The sequence below is a fragment of the Acanthochromis polyacanthus genome, chromosome 7 (genome assembly GCF_021347895.1).
Source record: "Acanthochromis polyacanthus isolate Apoly-LR-REF ecotype Palm Island chromosome 7, KAUST_Apoly_ChrSc, whole genome shotgun sequence".
NCBI lineage: Eukaryota > Metazoa > Chordata > Actinopteri > Pomacentridae > Acanthochromis > Acanthochromis polyacanthus.
In genome coordinates, this window is record NC_067119.1 from 19,752,680 (window position 1) to 19,768,148 (window position 15,469).

General features: G+C 41.0%; 1 protein-coding gene across 1 annotated transcript; it reads left to right on the top strand.

Annotated features, from left to right (window-relative positions):
- Positions 1 to 831: 831 nt before the first annotated feature.
- Positions 832 to 14,745, top strand: inpp5jb (inositol polyphosphate-5-phosphatase Jb). Its single transcript, XM_051950892.1, is given in 14 exon segments — positions 832 to 1,272; positions 3,148 to 3,255; positions 3,533 to 3,582; positions 3,585 to 3,640; positions 7,888 to 7,990; positions 7,993 to 8,003; positions 9,284 to 9,459; positions 9,620 to 9,731; positions 10,183 to 10,292; positions 10,486 to 10,693; positions 10,994 to 11,131; positions 11,286 to 11,369; positions 11,450 to 11,554; positions 11,722 to 14,745. Coding segments are annotated over 14 exon segments (1,680 nt in total). The 5' UTR covers positions 832 to 1,204; the 3' UTR covers positions 12,073 to 14,745.
- The last annotated feature ends 724 nt before the right edge of the window (positions 14,746 to 15,469 follow it).

Sequence of the window (15,469 nt, forward strand, 5' to 3'; positions counted from 1 at the left end):
GTTACTTGAATTCTTTGGCTAAAATCTTCATTGATTTCGGTCCTCCTTTGTTCACAGTGTCTGATATCTCTGCAGCTCTGCCTCACTGTGTTTGTTGTTTTATTCTGTGTGGTTGATTTTTGCTGTTCTGGACCGTGCAGCGGTTCTCGTGTTAGTGTGTGGCAGGTGCTCTGAGCTGATATGAACTGAGTGAGCATCTCCCTGGTTACTGGAGGACTGGCAGGCAGCTTAGGTACAACTGGAGAGGATGATTTAACTGTGTCCAGCCTTTTTTTTTTTTTTTTTTTTTTTGCTCCATCTCCTCGTCCAGTAGCATTTAGGACACACAGAGGGGAATATGTCTCTTCTTGGTCCTCCAGGTGTTGATGAATTTTGAAATTTTGATCTTTCAGATTTTCCTAAATCAATACCTCAGCTCTTTCCGAGGCCCTGTGAAGGCAGGTAATTGAACAGTCCACGATGGTCAGAGCCTGAATGACTCACTCTGTTGTCTTGCTAGGTCAATAGAATCTCATGACAGTCCTACTCTCAATCAGCAGAACTGACTTCACTCTAGTGAAAGAGGCTGCAATGTTCTGCTGTCCAATTCTTCAGTGTTAATAAACCCTCTCTGTGCCTTTTTGCCTACTTTAAAATGCATTTTCCTTTTCACAGGGTATCTTCAGGGTTAGTTTAAAGATGTTCTGGAAATTTCATTTCTAAAATGTAAGAATCATGTGCTCTAAGCAACATTACTGTTGTTTTTGTTGTCACAGAAATCTTAAGAAATGGACCAAGATAATCTGAGCCAAAAGCCAGACACAAGAAGACAACCCAGACAAAGGAGCAGAAGCTTCAACAACAGCTTCACCTCCCGCATCGGAACACAGCAACTCCAGCCACCGATCCCCCAGTCGGCCAACCTGCAGGTCTCTGCCAGGCCTCGGCTGCCCCACAGGAGCGCCAGAGTAGAGGGCTCTGTTGACCATTTCCGAACCCAAAGTTCAGCCCAAAGCAGAACCCGATCCACAAGCTAACCAGGATGAGAGCATTCCTGATGGCGCTGTGGCAAGTCATCACAAACCCTCTCGTCCGGCAGCAGTCAAACCTTTGGGCGAGCACAAAAGGCCCAGTGCTAAGATTGGTCCTAAAAGCCACCCGGTTAGGGCTGCCTCAGTGCCCCACCAAGCTGCCAGCAGGCCTGTGCCTCCTCACCTGAACCCTCATGCCTCAGAGAGCCCTCTCTGTGGCAGGTACAGCCGACACTCAGGCCCAGATCGTGGAAGATTTCAGGCAAGTTTCCTGATCTGTGTGTCGCTTTATTCATGTCTCAGCATGCCCCCACAGGGCCTCTCTTTCCCAGACAGCATGAGAAATGTCCAGCCTTGGTGCACAACACTGCAAGATCACAGTGGACATGCGGCTCAACTGTGGTTTTGGTAATGCTGTAATCATAATTACAGCATTTACTGAAACCAATCATGTTGTAACACAGTTCTTTGTTTCTGTCATACACTCAGTTTGTTACAATCTGAACAACCAAATAATCTAACGCAGATGAATATTTTCCCTCTTTCCCACATTCATTAAACTACATAAATGATCACTTTTACACCCTCAAACACCTTTAAACCTCAGAAGAATAACGTATTTTTATCTAAATTTCCCTGTGTAAGGATTGCATGTTTCTCTACATGTGGATGTTTACTCTTTTTCTGCGGAAATGTCGAACACATTTCAGTAGGCAGTGAAACATTTTTTCTCAGCTTAAACTGGATTTCTGTAAATGATTTTGCTGAGTCTATCAAGATGGGACACCATGAGCCAGAGTTTCATAAAGATATTAGAGTCAGGCTAGCATATAAACAAAAATTAAGATTCATAGCATTAAGTAGATTGGTTCTCAGGGGACACTTGACTTACGTGGGAACGTTGCACAAAAAACGCAGCTGCGGAAGTACTTACTTAGATGATTTAATTAACAATTTGTCCATTTATGTCAGCTACAGTTGTATTTTGCATGTTCTAGTGCTGTGAGGAGATTAATTGTAAGACGGGGAATGAGGTGGAAATTTATCATGTCACTGTTCGTGAGCATAGAGACAAAATTACTTACTCCCTGGGAAGATTACTACCTGGCCTAATTAGTGGGAGATGCGAGACACATCCACGTGTTTTAAAGTTGTGATTAATCAGTTGTAAACACTTGTTCTCACATACGTGTCCTATATTTTATGACACAACCATGGTCTCGTCAGTAAACAGAAAGGAGATGTCTGTTCGTTTCCACAGGAAATTTAGGAAACATTTGGTTGCTGCAAATCACGTCAAATTTAAAGACCATCTCCAATGAAAATCATTTTTTCCCCCCAGTCAAAACCGTGACTGAGCATTTCCAGCTCAAAACCTTAGTGTAACAATGATGGTCTCAAAATCACAGATTGAGACTTTCAGGGTTTCGTTTGTTACGCACTTAAAGAACCAACCCCGTGAACTCGCAGAGCCGGGTTTTGTGTCTAATTATTTTTCTTTAGGTTCGATTTCCAGTTTGAACATGTATGACTGAGTTATTCCAATGTTACACCCATTTTAAGGCAGGAAGGCATTATTTTCACATAAAAAGATCAATATCTAAGTTGATACGGAGAAATGAGTTTTAGGGGTTTAATCAATGACCTAGAGAAGGAGTTTTAAGTTCTTCAAATATGTTGCACATACAATAGAAACGTTGGGATGTTGGCAAGTCTAGATTTTCTCATTTGCCCACCTGCCATGTGTTTGTTTTGATCCAGCTGCTGTAAATGAACTTAATCTGTGTATTCTGGTGTTTCTAAGTTTGTTCATCCGTATGTGTTCCTTATTTGAATGCAGTTTCACCTGCATATGAGTCAGACAGGCTGATTCATTTACATTATAATGGTTCTGTGTGGCACAATTGACCTGTAGATACTTGATCATACAATTGTCTCTGACATGACATCAGAAGACAAAGAATACAATCAAGATGTCACATATCATGGTGAGTAACTATGTCAGTGGTATCAGGGAAGATATGACACTTTGGGATATACAAGGGTTCTGCAGCCTCATTGTGAGTCTGAAGGCTGTGACACAGGTGTGTAGGAGATGAGTGTTTCTAAGACATTATGTAACACCCGTTTCCAACAGGCTGCACATCATCACTTGGAATGTGGGTTCAGCCCAGCCGCCTGATGACATCACTGCTTTGCTGGGGCTGAATGTGGGTGATGGGAACACAGACATGTACATTATCGGGTGAGTGTTTTGTGGTGGCCAGTCGTCCTTGTTTCCATGTCTCTTCAATGTGATAGCTGGATTGTCCATTTATGTCCACTTGTCCCGCATCAACACCGCAGAGAATGTCACTAATGAGCAGTCGGGCTCAGATTCCAGTGGTTGTTCTCCCTGTGGCAAAAATCGTCTTTCATTTATTAATCCAACATTACATTATCAAGCTCCCTCTCATTAGCTCCTCTTACATCTCTGTCTGCTGTTGACCCTTTTGCCCTGCTGTGTGTCATTTTTCTTCAAGGCTGCAGGAAGTGAACTCTATGATTAACAAAAGACTGAAAGATGTCCTCTCACAGACCAGTGGAGCGAGGTCTGCATGGAGAGACTCAGCCCCTTTGGATATGTGCTGGTCAGTAATGGCTTTTATTGTAAACACATATGCGCACACTCGGTGAAATGCTAAATGGCTAAGATTCATTACGCGCCACTTGATCGCTGATGAGATCTCTGCTTCTTGCCTGTTTCAACTCATTTTGTTCCCTGAGCAACGGATGAGGTGATAATTTATAAGAGGCGTGTAATGTCAGCCTATCTGCCATCTTCCGCTGTCTGTAGGCTGATCATGCAAAGTCGAGCTCTCGCTGACTCTTGGTTTCCCTCTTTGTACATTCATACCTGTATGCTGGGCCCCATTTTCTCTATGCTTTCCTTTCATAGTGGCTACACATACCCAGTGTATACTACTAAGAAATCCAGTTTGTTTCTACAGAAGTGAATACACCTCAGTGCAATATTATTTACATATAAAATGTTTGAAAATTGTATTACCCCTCAATAATTAAATTGTTCTCGTGTTGGCAAATGGAGTATTTCTTCTTATGACAAAATCACAAGCAAATTCTTTGAAATGACAAGATTGAAATAGAGGCCCTGAAGTAAAACTCAGTACTACAAAATCGAATACACTTGCAATAACTGATGCACAAATTAGAAAACCTGTGATCACTCAGACAAAATTGAGAACACCTGTGATATTTAGTTACCCCAACTGCATGAACTTGATTGTAAAATCTTTTGTGAACACCGGAAAATTTGTTTTGGATCTGTAAGCTGTGTTTATGTCTGCATCATGTTCAAAAAGAATTGCCAGAGGAATTGAAAGAGCTGGTAGTGTGTCTCCACAAAGATAGGAAAGAAAACAGGATGATCAGTGACCAACTAAACATCAGTTGAGGATTGATATTGCACAAAGTTGACATTTTCCCTAAAAGTGCAAGAAGAGAAGTTCTACAAGATCTGGACTAAATGGACTGAGTATGTAAAAGCCATGATTTTACTTGAATCTACTCACAACTAGATACAAAAGCTTTCTTTGTCTAAAATTTCTTAATTTATTTTTTCTCTCTCAAATGTTGTGAAAAGGATTTCAAATCGCTGGCTCCCTCTTTCTGTTGTTCTTCTGCATCAAAAAAGAATGATGTAAAGAATGAAAATATTGGAAAGACAACATAGTCTTTGGTGCTGTAAAAAAGACATGTTTGGTATTGTAATAATTTACGTTTTCAATTCAAATAAAAAGAGAATTTAAAAAAAATCAGTTGAAACAGTTTTAGCAGTAGTCATAAGTACAGAATGATGCACTGTACCGTTAATCAAAGCTACAGTGGCCGTCCTCAATCTACCTCTGACTAACAAGACAAGTGCTTTGGATTTGGAACAGAGTTTTATGTGATAGCTAAGGCTGTGAAGGACAGTGAATCATGTCAACTGTCCTTGGGTAGTATCCAAGGAAAACACTCTTGCTTGCTCTTTGGCACAAAACTTCAAGATTAAATTTTGCTAATCTGACCAGGGCTGCCGCAGTGAACACATAGTCCTGACACTGAGGCACCAAGATGGGAATCTGATGGTATGGGACTGCACGAGTGGAAAAGGTGTTGGGGAAATGACATTTTTAGATGACACCAGGAATGACTCCCAGTCTGCAGAAGCTTTGCAGGAATGAAGTATTCCGGCAACATAACAAGCTGAAGCACACTGCCAAAATCACACAAGAGTTTCTCAAGAAGGAAAAAGGGAAAATGATGGCATAGCCTAGAATTTTGTTTGACTTTACGCCAATACAACACCTTTAGGCTGTTTTGAAGAGAAAGAGAGAGCAACACCACCCCCTCTAGCAAAGAGCAGCAGAAAAGATGTTGTTGAAGAATGGAAGAACATTTCTCCTAAAATTAGTACAACACTGCTGTACTACTTACTGAGGAGAACTGAATCCGTCATCAAAAATAAATGTGGACATATGGAGTATGTAAGAATGAAAAAATATGAATCTCAATAATGAAAGCTGGACGGACTTTTGTTGCATTGAGTTCCCGCTATAGGCCATTTATTTTTGATGTAGGAAATCCAAACTGTAAGTTTTTAATTTTGCAAAAGAGCAAATACTACACTGTGTCAACTTTAGAGAGTTAATGAATTTTTGAATCATTCGATGTTCAAGTAATATTGCACAGAGGTGCTTCTGTTGCATACCGTATGTTCCATACTGTATATCACAGAAGATGTTAACAGTGTGCACATATTTAGCCATCTATTTATATAAAACAATTATGTATCATATCAAAAATGTCTTACAATCTGTCTGGTGTGTTGGTGTTTCCATGTTTTCATTTTGTCGAGCTCATACACTGCAGCTGTGGTTGGTGTTCGTCTGGCTGCATCAGAAACGACGCTTGGCTCAGTTGGCATGGTGAGCCGCGGAGCGTGAATCAGCTGTCGAGCTGAAAGACGGAGCTAGACAAGTGCCTCCCAGGGTGCTATTTTATTTTTGGATCACATTGTTGTCAGTCTTGATGGACCTCTGACAGTGAGACTGATGCTGTCCTCCAGCTATTTCACAGTCTGCTACGTTAGTTTGAAACCTCGTTAAAATCATCTCGATGTGACCTTTTTGCATGCTTCTTGTGGATATTAACGGATTTAGGAGTGTGTTTGGAGTTTGTCAAGTTGAGGTGCATGGTAGTGTCAGTAGGAATCTAGTCTAGTTATAACATGGTGGACAGACACATAGTAACTAGTCTGCTCACCAGGACTCACTGTTAGAATTAAACTGGAACTGCTGCAAGCACAAAAAGCAAATCAGTCTTTCACTGCAGAACCACAGAGCTTACAACCTTTTATTCTAGCTTTTTGCCACACATGCTGCTGATTGTCACCATAAATTCAGTTCAAGTAGGCTACAATTTATGTGCACGTATCGTCAAAGGCAGTTTTTTCTACCATCAATCTGTAATTGCGACATGTTAAATCTGTTGCATGTGTTATAGCATGACTGTCTGAATGTAGCTGAACCTAGAATAATGTAGTTTCATATACAAAGTACACAATATGTAGTAGAAAACATGTAGGAAGCATTGTAAGTTGTGCATCTGCTTGATCTAACTTTAGGTTTATTCTTTAATCCAGCAAGTAGCAAATGATTTAAGTTTATACTGCATAAGGTACAGTGGAAGAAAATATTGATATTTCTATGGATATCAGTATTAGAGAATAGAATGAAGAAGCTGTTATTGTGCTGAACTTTGTCCAAATTTCCATGCTGCCCTGCTAATATGACACTTGTTACTCATAGCTCATTTCCTCGGTCATGTGTGTGTTGAATAAAGTCAACACATGCAGCTGCACACATGCATACTTTCTTTCTCTCTCTCTCTCCCACTGTCTCTCACACAAGTGTCTTTCCGTTCTAAGTCTAAATGTAGCTTGGCAGCCTTCAGAAGCTGCCAATGTTCACTGAAGTTGATAGGAAATGCTTTTCATTCTCGGTGTATGCAGGCAAAGGTACATTCCCTCAGACTTTACTCAGCAACACAGATGCACACACTCATTTTCCATGTCTACACACACACACCACAAAATAAAGTCAGTCCACTTTACGGTTCAGTAGAAGCCATTACGCAACAAAGTCGTCCAAATAGCCAGTCAGTGTACAAGCAAGAGGGTCTTCTGTCACGTGGAGATTTATGCCTCCATTACTGCCCACAGGGCATTTCAGGCCGGGTGTGATTGTGCTTCTTCAGACTGTGGTTGGGGGTTGGGATGTGTTGGCAACTGGAACAAACGAGAGAGAGATATGAAAATTCATATCTGGGAAGGGGGTCAACATAGCATGCAAATACGTTGTCCTGTTCCACTTAAGAAATGCACATATCACAAATGTAACATGCACAAATGTCAAAATCTGCATATTGTTCTGTAGCGTAACAAGAAGCGCTTGGGAGGACGTTGTTGGGAGGGCTCGGAGAAAGAAAAGATGCAGTTAACAAGTCCCTGCACTGTAGACTTGCCTCTATGAAGTGGTACAGGAATGCTGTAGTGTGTGGTCTACAGTGATGGTCGACCACAAGCTATAGCATCCTTAATGAGCAGTGCTTCATGTAAGACAGCAGGAGAGCTGGACCACAGGGATCTGCAGGGCACAGTGGAACTGTAAGGGAAGATGGTTTATAGTTAAACATTTACCTTGTTGTGCAACTGAACCTTACAGCTGTCTTCATTAAAGAATCATGTGAAGTGCCTCCTCGTAACTCTCCTGCTGCTATATGTCATCCTGTCTAGTTCCTCATGTCTGTCCATTCTCACTTGTCTTTCATCTAGGTGACATCCCAGCGGATGCAGGGGTTGTTACTGCTGGTGTTTGCCAAATACTTCCATCTGCCCTTCCTCCGTGGAGTCCAGACTGAGACCACACGCACAGGCCTGGGGGTTACTGGGTGAGATGGCTACTGACACCATTCTGTGATCACACTGTGTTATGAAAGCTTCACACAAGGACACACAGCAATACGGAAAAGTGGACAGCATCTCTGTACTAATTTTAGGCTCGCGTCGCTCTCACCGAGACGCTGATGTAAATCTGAGACACACTGAACACATTCATGAAAGACTGCATCATATCAGCTCTTGTTATTTGTTAATCAAATGCTGCTTCATCCAGTTTTGTATGAATAAAGAAGCAGATAGTGTTCACACACAGTAGTTATTAATGCTGGGAAAACTAAACCACACACTGGAGGAATCCTCAAGTCCACTACTTTTTCATGTATTTTCCCTGGTATGCACACAAACATCCCAGATAGCAAACTATGGGTGAATCAATGTTGAATCTATGTTGAGACCTAACGTAGAAATTATACAGAAAGCGCAAGGTTGATAAAATGTTGAGTCAACGTTTGCTTACATAGATTACATGTTTGCAAACATAGATTCAACATTAATTAAACATTGACCTGTCAAACATTTTAATTAAACCAAAATACAATGTAGATTCAATGGCATCTTTTAAACACAAACTTCAATGTTGACAAAATGTTGTTGAATCAACATTGATCCAACCATCAATCTTCAACCGTAACCACAATTCAACCTTCTTAACCCTAATTCAACATTGATTTAACATCTTTTGCTATCTGGGTAAAGTGTGATTTATGGTTGAAAAGCAAACGTTGACTCAACATTTTATCAACCTTGCGCTTTCTGTATAATTTCTACGTTAGGTCTCAACATAGATTCAACATTGATTCACCCATAGTTTGCTATCTGGGATATGTTCTCCTTGAAAAAGGGGGATCACAGGCCTCAGACTGATTTCTACAGTTACAGTGTACTTGTAAGTGAAATTCTCCTGGTACATACTCAGACAAGCATCAGCACATTCTACAGATTTTAAAATGAAGCATCCTTTGTGTTTTAGTGGGTCAGAGCAGCTAAGAGAAAAGTGAGAGGAAATCTGCCGACTCATCTTGTCCCCCACTGTGCACTTCACTGTTACCATTAAATATTGATATTGTTCCTCAGTGGTGCTTAATGAGGAAACTTCCTGTTCCAGTGTGGCAGAGAAACCACAGACATAATAATTACAGCCCTTAAGTGCATTCTTTATCACTGACTATATTAATTTCATTCATTCACTCATTCAATTTTTTTTGTCTTTTCACCAGTGACGGCCGTCTTTTCTTTAGTAGTATTTAACTTCTCTGTGCTCGTGTTACAGGGGAATAAAGGTGGAGTGAGTGCCCGCATGTCAGTGTTCGGCCACACCATCTGCTTCCTGAACTGCCACCTGCCGGCTCATATGGAAAACTCCGATCAGCGCATGGAGGACTTTGAAAGCATCCTGCAGCAGCAGCAGTTTGAGGGCCAGGCTGCCACTGGGGTTCTTGACCACGAGTAAGTCAGTGCATAGAAACGCATGCAGACAGTCACACAGGGAATCACATACAAACACACACACACGCATACACACCTCTTCTTACCTGAGCTTGACAAGCAGTGAAAATTTACAGGATTGAAAAAGTGTTTGAATTCATGAAGCTGCTCCTTTTTTCAGTGTAGTGTTCTGGTTTGGAGATCTCAATTTCCGCATTGATGACCTGGAAATGCAAGTGGTAAAATCAGCCATTGACAACAACAAGTATTCCATGTTGTGGGAAAAGGACCAGGTAAAAATACGTACATATCATGTATGTAATTACTATGACTATAGAAGAAGTAAGACACAGCATCTATCTAGTGTTTTTCAAGTAGGCCACATGCAAAGGAGGCAAATTAGTTTGACCTCCTTGAAAATCACTAGATAGAAGCTGTGCCTTATGTCAGCCATAGCGACTAATTTGTTTGACTTTTGTGTCTACACACTGGATTCCTATTGAGACTTGTTTTCCAAAAAGCTCTACATTCTACAATTTAAACTTTATATCAAAATGCTTGTGAACACTTCTCATTATTCTAAATGATCAAAATATGTTAAAATTCAGGAAGTACGTGATAGATTGTTTTGCAGTTTTTCCTAAGTAATGCCACTAGAGGGCAATAGAGAAACACACTCTTCTTCTTATAGGCCTCTGTAATTATCAAACGTTATGTGATGTCCACATATTGTCATTTTTACAGCTGAACATGGCTAAAGACAGTGAGACGGTGTTGGAGGGATTCCAAGAGGGACCGCTGAAATTCTCTCCTACCTACAAGTTTGACGTTGGAACAAATACATACGACACAAGGTTAGTGATGCCAGAGGTGCTTTTATGAATTCTAGGCCACTCACCAGATTCCGTAGAACTCAGTAACACTTAATACACTGTACTCTCTGAAAGGTCCTCAGTAGCCCTAAGCGACCATGAAAGTCCTCATTTTTTTCCTCAATATGGTATTTTCTTGTCTCACGTTGTCTCTCTGTTTCTGGCACCATCCCAGTGGGAAGAAACGTAAACCAGCTTGGACTGACCGGATCCTGTGGCGCCTGAGAGCCACCGCACCTGCCGGTGCCGCTCTGAATGCAGGAAAGCGTGGATCCATTTCAGGGCTGACCAGCGGGACCAAAGTGACCCAGCACTGCTACCGAAGTCACATGGAGTACATCGTCAGTGACCACAAACCAGTGTCCTCCATCTTCACCCTGCAGGTGGGGCACACTAGGACACACTATGAAGATGATTGTCGTTAAGGCTTTTTGATAGTGGTTCTAATACAATTATTATAATCCTGATATTTCACAGAAACTATTTAAACATCACAGAGCTATATTTAAGATCAGGAAATATTTAAAGAACATATACACAACAACAACTAATTTGGAGGCATCTTTTCCCAGTTTTTGACAATTGCTGCTTTACACTCAGCCCTCACTATCATTTAAGCTCACTTTGGAGACTTTTCAGCTTTCTCGCAGTGACTAAATGTTCGTGGTAAATGTTCTTTGTAGTTCCCGTACAAGGTGGATGTTCCCCTGGTCACACTCATAGTGGAGGATGAGTGGAACAGCATTGCTGATGCCACAGCTGTATTCAAAGTGGCGCCCAACTATTCCCGCAGCTCTTGGGACTGGATCGGACTGTACAAGGTAAGTAATCTTATCTCCACCACACAAAACATCATGTAGGATTTCAAGAGTCCATGTTAGCACACATTCCAGTAGGTGTAGCGTAACGAAAGTCTGTGCATTAGCAATTGTAATCAAGCAGGCAGTGATCATGACGTTGCTGCTGCCCCCACAGGTGGGTTTCAAGCACCACAAGGACTATGTGGGATATGTGTGGGCCAAGCAGGAGGAGGCTGATTTTCAACGACAAGAACATCAGGTAACCTGAGTGCGTGATGAATTCTCTTCAGAGAAAAATTTCCTTCACATTTAATAAATGTCTGACTATCTGTTTTCCAGGTAACCTTTACTGAGGAGGAATTGCCCAAAGGCTCAGGGGACTTTATCTTGGGTTACTATAGCAACAACATGAGCACCATTGTGGGTGTAACAGAGCCATTTCAGGTAATCATATCTCACTGCTTTCTTGATGTGAGAACAATCATGTGCTGTTTTTTCTGATGTTCCCATCTTCATTCTTACACGTTGTCCCCTCTATTCCCACTTTGCTGCTTATTTTCGATATCCTCCCCCTTTATTCCATTCATATCCTCTTTTTCATCTATCCTCAGATCCAGCTTCCCACTACAGGTCCAGGCGTCAGTTCTTCAGACAGCTCTGACTTCAGTTCAGAAGATGACAGCACTGTTGTCCTCATGAAGATGAGGTCCCGCAGTCCGAGTCCACGTAAGGGCAAACACCGCAGCCATCGCAGCGGCAGCCAGAGTGGCAGCCGCAGTCGTAGTGGCAGCCGCTCTGGCAGTCCTGCACAGGCCAAAATGAAGAAGCTCAACATCACTGATGTCCCTCCACCAAGCGCCATGACGGAAAGCGAGTCCACAGGATGCTCAGCAGAGGGCAGCAGCAACCAGCAGTCTGGAGCTGCTGAGAAAGACAAAAACACAGAGGATTCAGGAGTGTGATGCACCATGAAGTTGTGCTGTTGTCACAGGTCGCATAGCCAACTGTTGTGTCTTTTATCATTGTCATCCGCTCCACTGTATGTTTTCTGTCATGAAAACGTACAGTTTCTGATGCCATCCTTTTCAGGAATAACCATCTGGTTTGTCCAGGGGTTTACTTTGCCTTGAGTTATTTTATTAAGCTGTGCACATTGTATGTTTTTTATTCAGAAACCTTTCACTCTGTCCTTCTATCTTTGTCCGTTCTCAGGTGTGGACAGTACAGGGAGCTGACACCTTGCATTAGGAAACACTCAAGGATTTCTGGTCATGTAGAGTAAAAGAGTGGTTAACACTTTTTAGAAACCATCTTCCCTATTTTGCAACAGCGGTTTGAACCTCTGCACTGATGTACCTAGCAGTCATGTCAGCAGACTGCATTTCAGCTTTTGCAACAAGGGTTGTAACATTACTTGACACAGACATTTCCCACGAATCGCCCACTCTTCACTTTAGTTGTGGAACATATTTCATTCAAAATCATCCATGAAATCATTGCCAGCTCTGTCAGCAATCTCTCACATTATTAGTTTCTGCAAATGGAGATAGCCATGCAATTTGACTTGGCGATATGGTCCTAACCTAGTGGACATTCCCTGCTTTGGAAACTCAGCGCACATCAACACATGATACATAATGTGCAGGGAGCATTTCAAGTGATCCACCAATGGAACAAAATCCCTCCAGGCGGCATAAAAACAGAGCAGAACCAAAGTAGGTGGAGACTGGGATTCAGGGGCTCAGCCACTAGCCATGGCAGCAGCACAACACATGTCAGTGTGGAGAGTGAATGTGAGCGTAAAGTCCTTTAAATAGACCGCCGTACCAGTGCAGTGGGATGTGATGGGTGTGGGAGGCTAGCTGTCAGCTGACACAGTATTGCTGTCGTGCCAGAACAAGTTGATTAATTGTTGGCCACCGTTTTTGCTGGGCCAACTGCAGTGGTAACAACTACAGCAATACCTGACCCAGCGCCAATTGCTTTTACACACATACCTTGATGCGAGTTATTAAGCCTTATTTCATGGTTGCTTTGCACAGCAACATGCTGTTAATTATACAGATGCATCCATAACACAAAAATCACCTACTTGTTTGGATTTAATTTTTAGTATTATTTTTTTTTTCGTGGTGCTTTCAACATTAAAACCCAAAACAACGGTTTCAATCTGGAGATCTCATGCAAATGTGAGCAGGAACTCTACTATGTAGAGTTACTACAGGTATTTGTGTTATACTATAGTTAGTATGATACAAAGCTGGCATGTTCCATGACAGTGAAATATCACATCAATAATGTGATATTTCAAATAAATGAAATGGTCATGTATAACTGGTTATTTTTCTTATGATTTGACTTTTGCTTTCTCCTCTTAGTTCCCAGTGTTTTGGTTTCCTCTCTTGCTCAGATCCTCCCTTAATGATCCTGGTGATTAGCTGACAGTGACAATCGTCGCAGTAGTCGTGTTACATTGTTACTGTGTGACCTCTGATCCGCCATCTTAGACACTTTGTACTTTTGGGCATAGCATAGAACAGTGTATACTGTTGTGGCTGTAACCTCAGTGTGTGTGTCAGTAATTAGTTTTTCTGTGTATGCGTTTTTCTGGAAGTATGCATGTGTGTGTGTTTTGGATGATGGAGGTGTGTCTGTGTAACAAGCAGTGGCAGTGAATGGAGTGCGACTGTGTTTGCATGGTTTGCTGCTGGACATACTGTACATTCCGGTACTGTGGTTTTTGTGCCGTAAAGTGCTGTTTTTGACTCCTCTTTGTCATAATCGTGGCTGTGAAAATTGTTAGAAAAACATGGTAAGGACAGTATAAAAATTTAACTTCAGTGTAAACATTAGGTGAAGAAATGCAGAGTAGTTATACTTGCATAAATCTGAAATTGTTTGAATCATTTCATAGTGCATTCATGTATTTTCTTGGTTTTGAAATCAAAAATCTACTGGACCTCTGTTTAAAATAGCACGTTTGAAAAAGATTGTGGTAATTTAGATCATTTAGATACATATGTTTGGTACTGCAGTCATGACCAGTGACTGACTATTGTGAAATGTCAATGAAAAAAAAATGTCTACAGAATGTCATTGTTTTGTAATTATGTGGCTAAAGTAGAAGAAAATGTATGTAAAGGACAAATATTAAGTATGGTAGAAAATATCAAATAGGAGACAATCTATGCCACAAAGATTATTTTATGTATTTATTTTCTTATTTAACTGTTAAATGAGCCTGAATTCTGCTGGCCAGTGAGGGAGCATTATTCCAATGGGAATGTCAAAATATATCACAGAATATTGATAATTATTTTCTTTTCTATTGGAAGCTATGATGAGAGATGGTGATTTCTCCTGTTTCCATCTTAAGAAATTCAGATGTTGCTTATATTGTGAGAAGTGTAGATTGTTTAGTCTACAGGTGTTTGTATAATTGTGAATGATATTACAAAAAATATAGCAAGACTGTGTGATATTGATTTGTGGCCTATTATGCGGATGATTTACCTCTGTGGAATCATCTGATTAGATAAGCTAGAAGGTTGTTTGAGGGATGCTTGCTTCGTTCTCCAACCCAAAAACTAGTGCAACACTGTCCAAAGAAATAATATACTCCCTTTCAAATTGTGGTCTGTCTGTTTCTTCTTCTTCATCTCTTTACATCTATATATTTTTTCATTGTACTATTCTCTTTGACAGCACTGTGTGGGTTGCTAAAACCTGTGAATTCCATGTTCCATTAGACAGTAACTATAAAGGTCCTTAGTGCAACTACAGACCTGTACACTCATTTTTCTGATTGTATAGAAGAGCTGCTCTTCTATCAATGACTGCCAGCATTAAAGGAGACCTCCAGTCTATTAATAATCTGACTACCAATCAGCTCCTAGTGATTTGTAATTGTTTACATTGCAAATGAGTGGCTGGTTATTTTAGACATTCTGAATACATGTGGGCAACAGACACAACAACACATCCTGCAGAAGGCAACAGCAAGTGAATCTTGCATCATGCTCTTGCCCTTTGAAAAGAAAGTGTCCACCATGCAAATTCATGCTGACTGTACTGCACTGATGCAACACTGGTCAGGGATTGAGTTGCTTAGTTTCTAGTGGCACTAAACACAGTCAGCCTAATAAAATTACAAAGATCAGGAAATGCAGATTGCAGTATGAAGAGGCATGATTCTTTCTTTTAGCTTTTTTTTTTTTTAACCAACCAAACTTCAAAACTGAAATGTTTAATTTTGGTTTCTTTTTGGAAATTAAAAAAACAAAAACAGTATGACTATGCTACTAATATATGCAGCAGTCCTTCCCCATAAATGGTATTGGCTGTGAAAGTTGCCTTTAA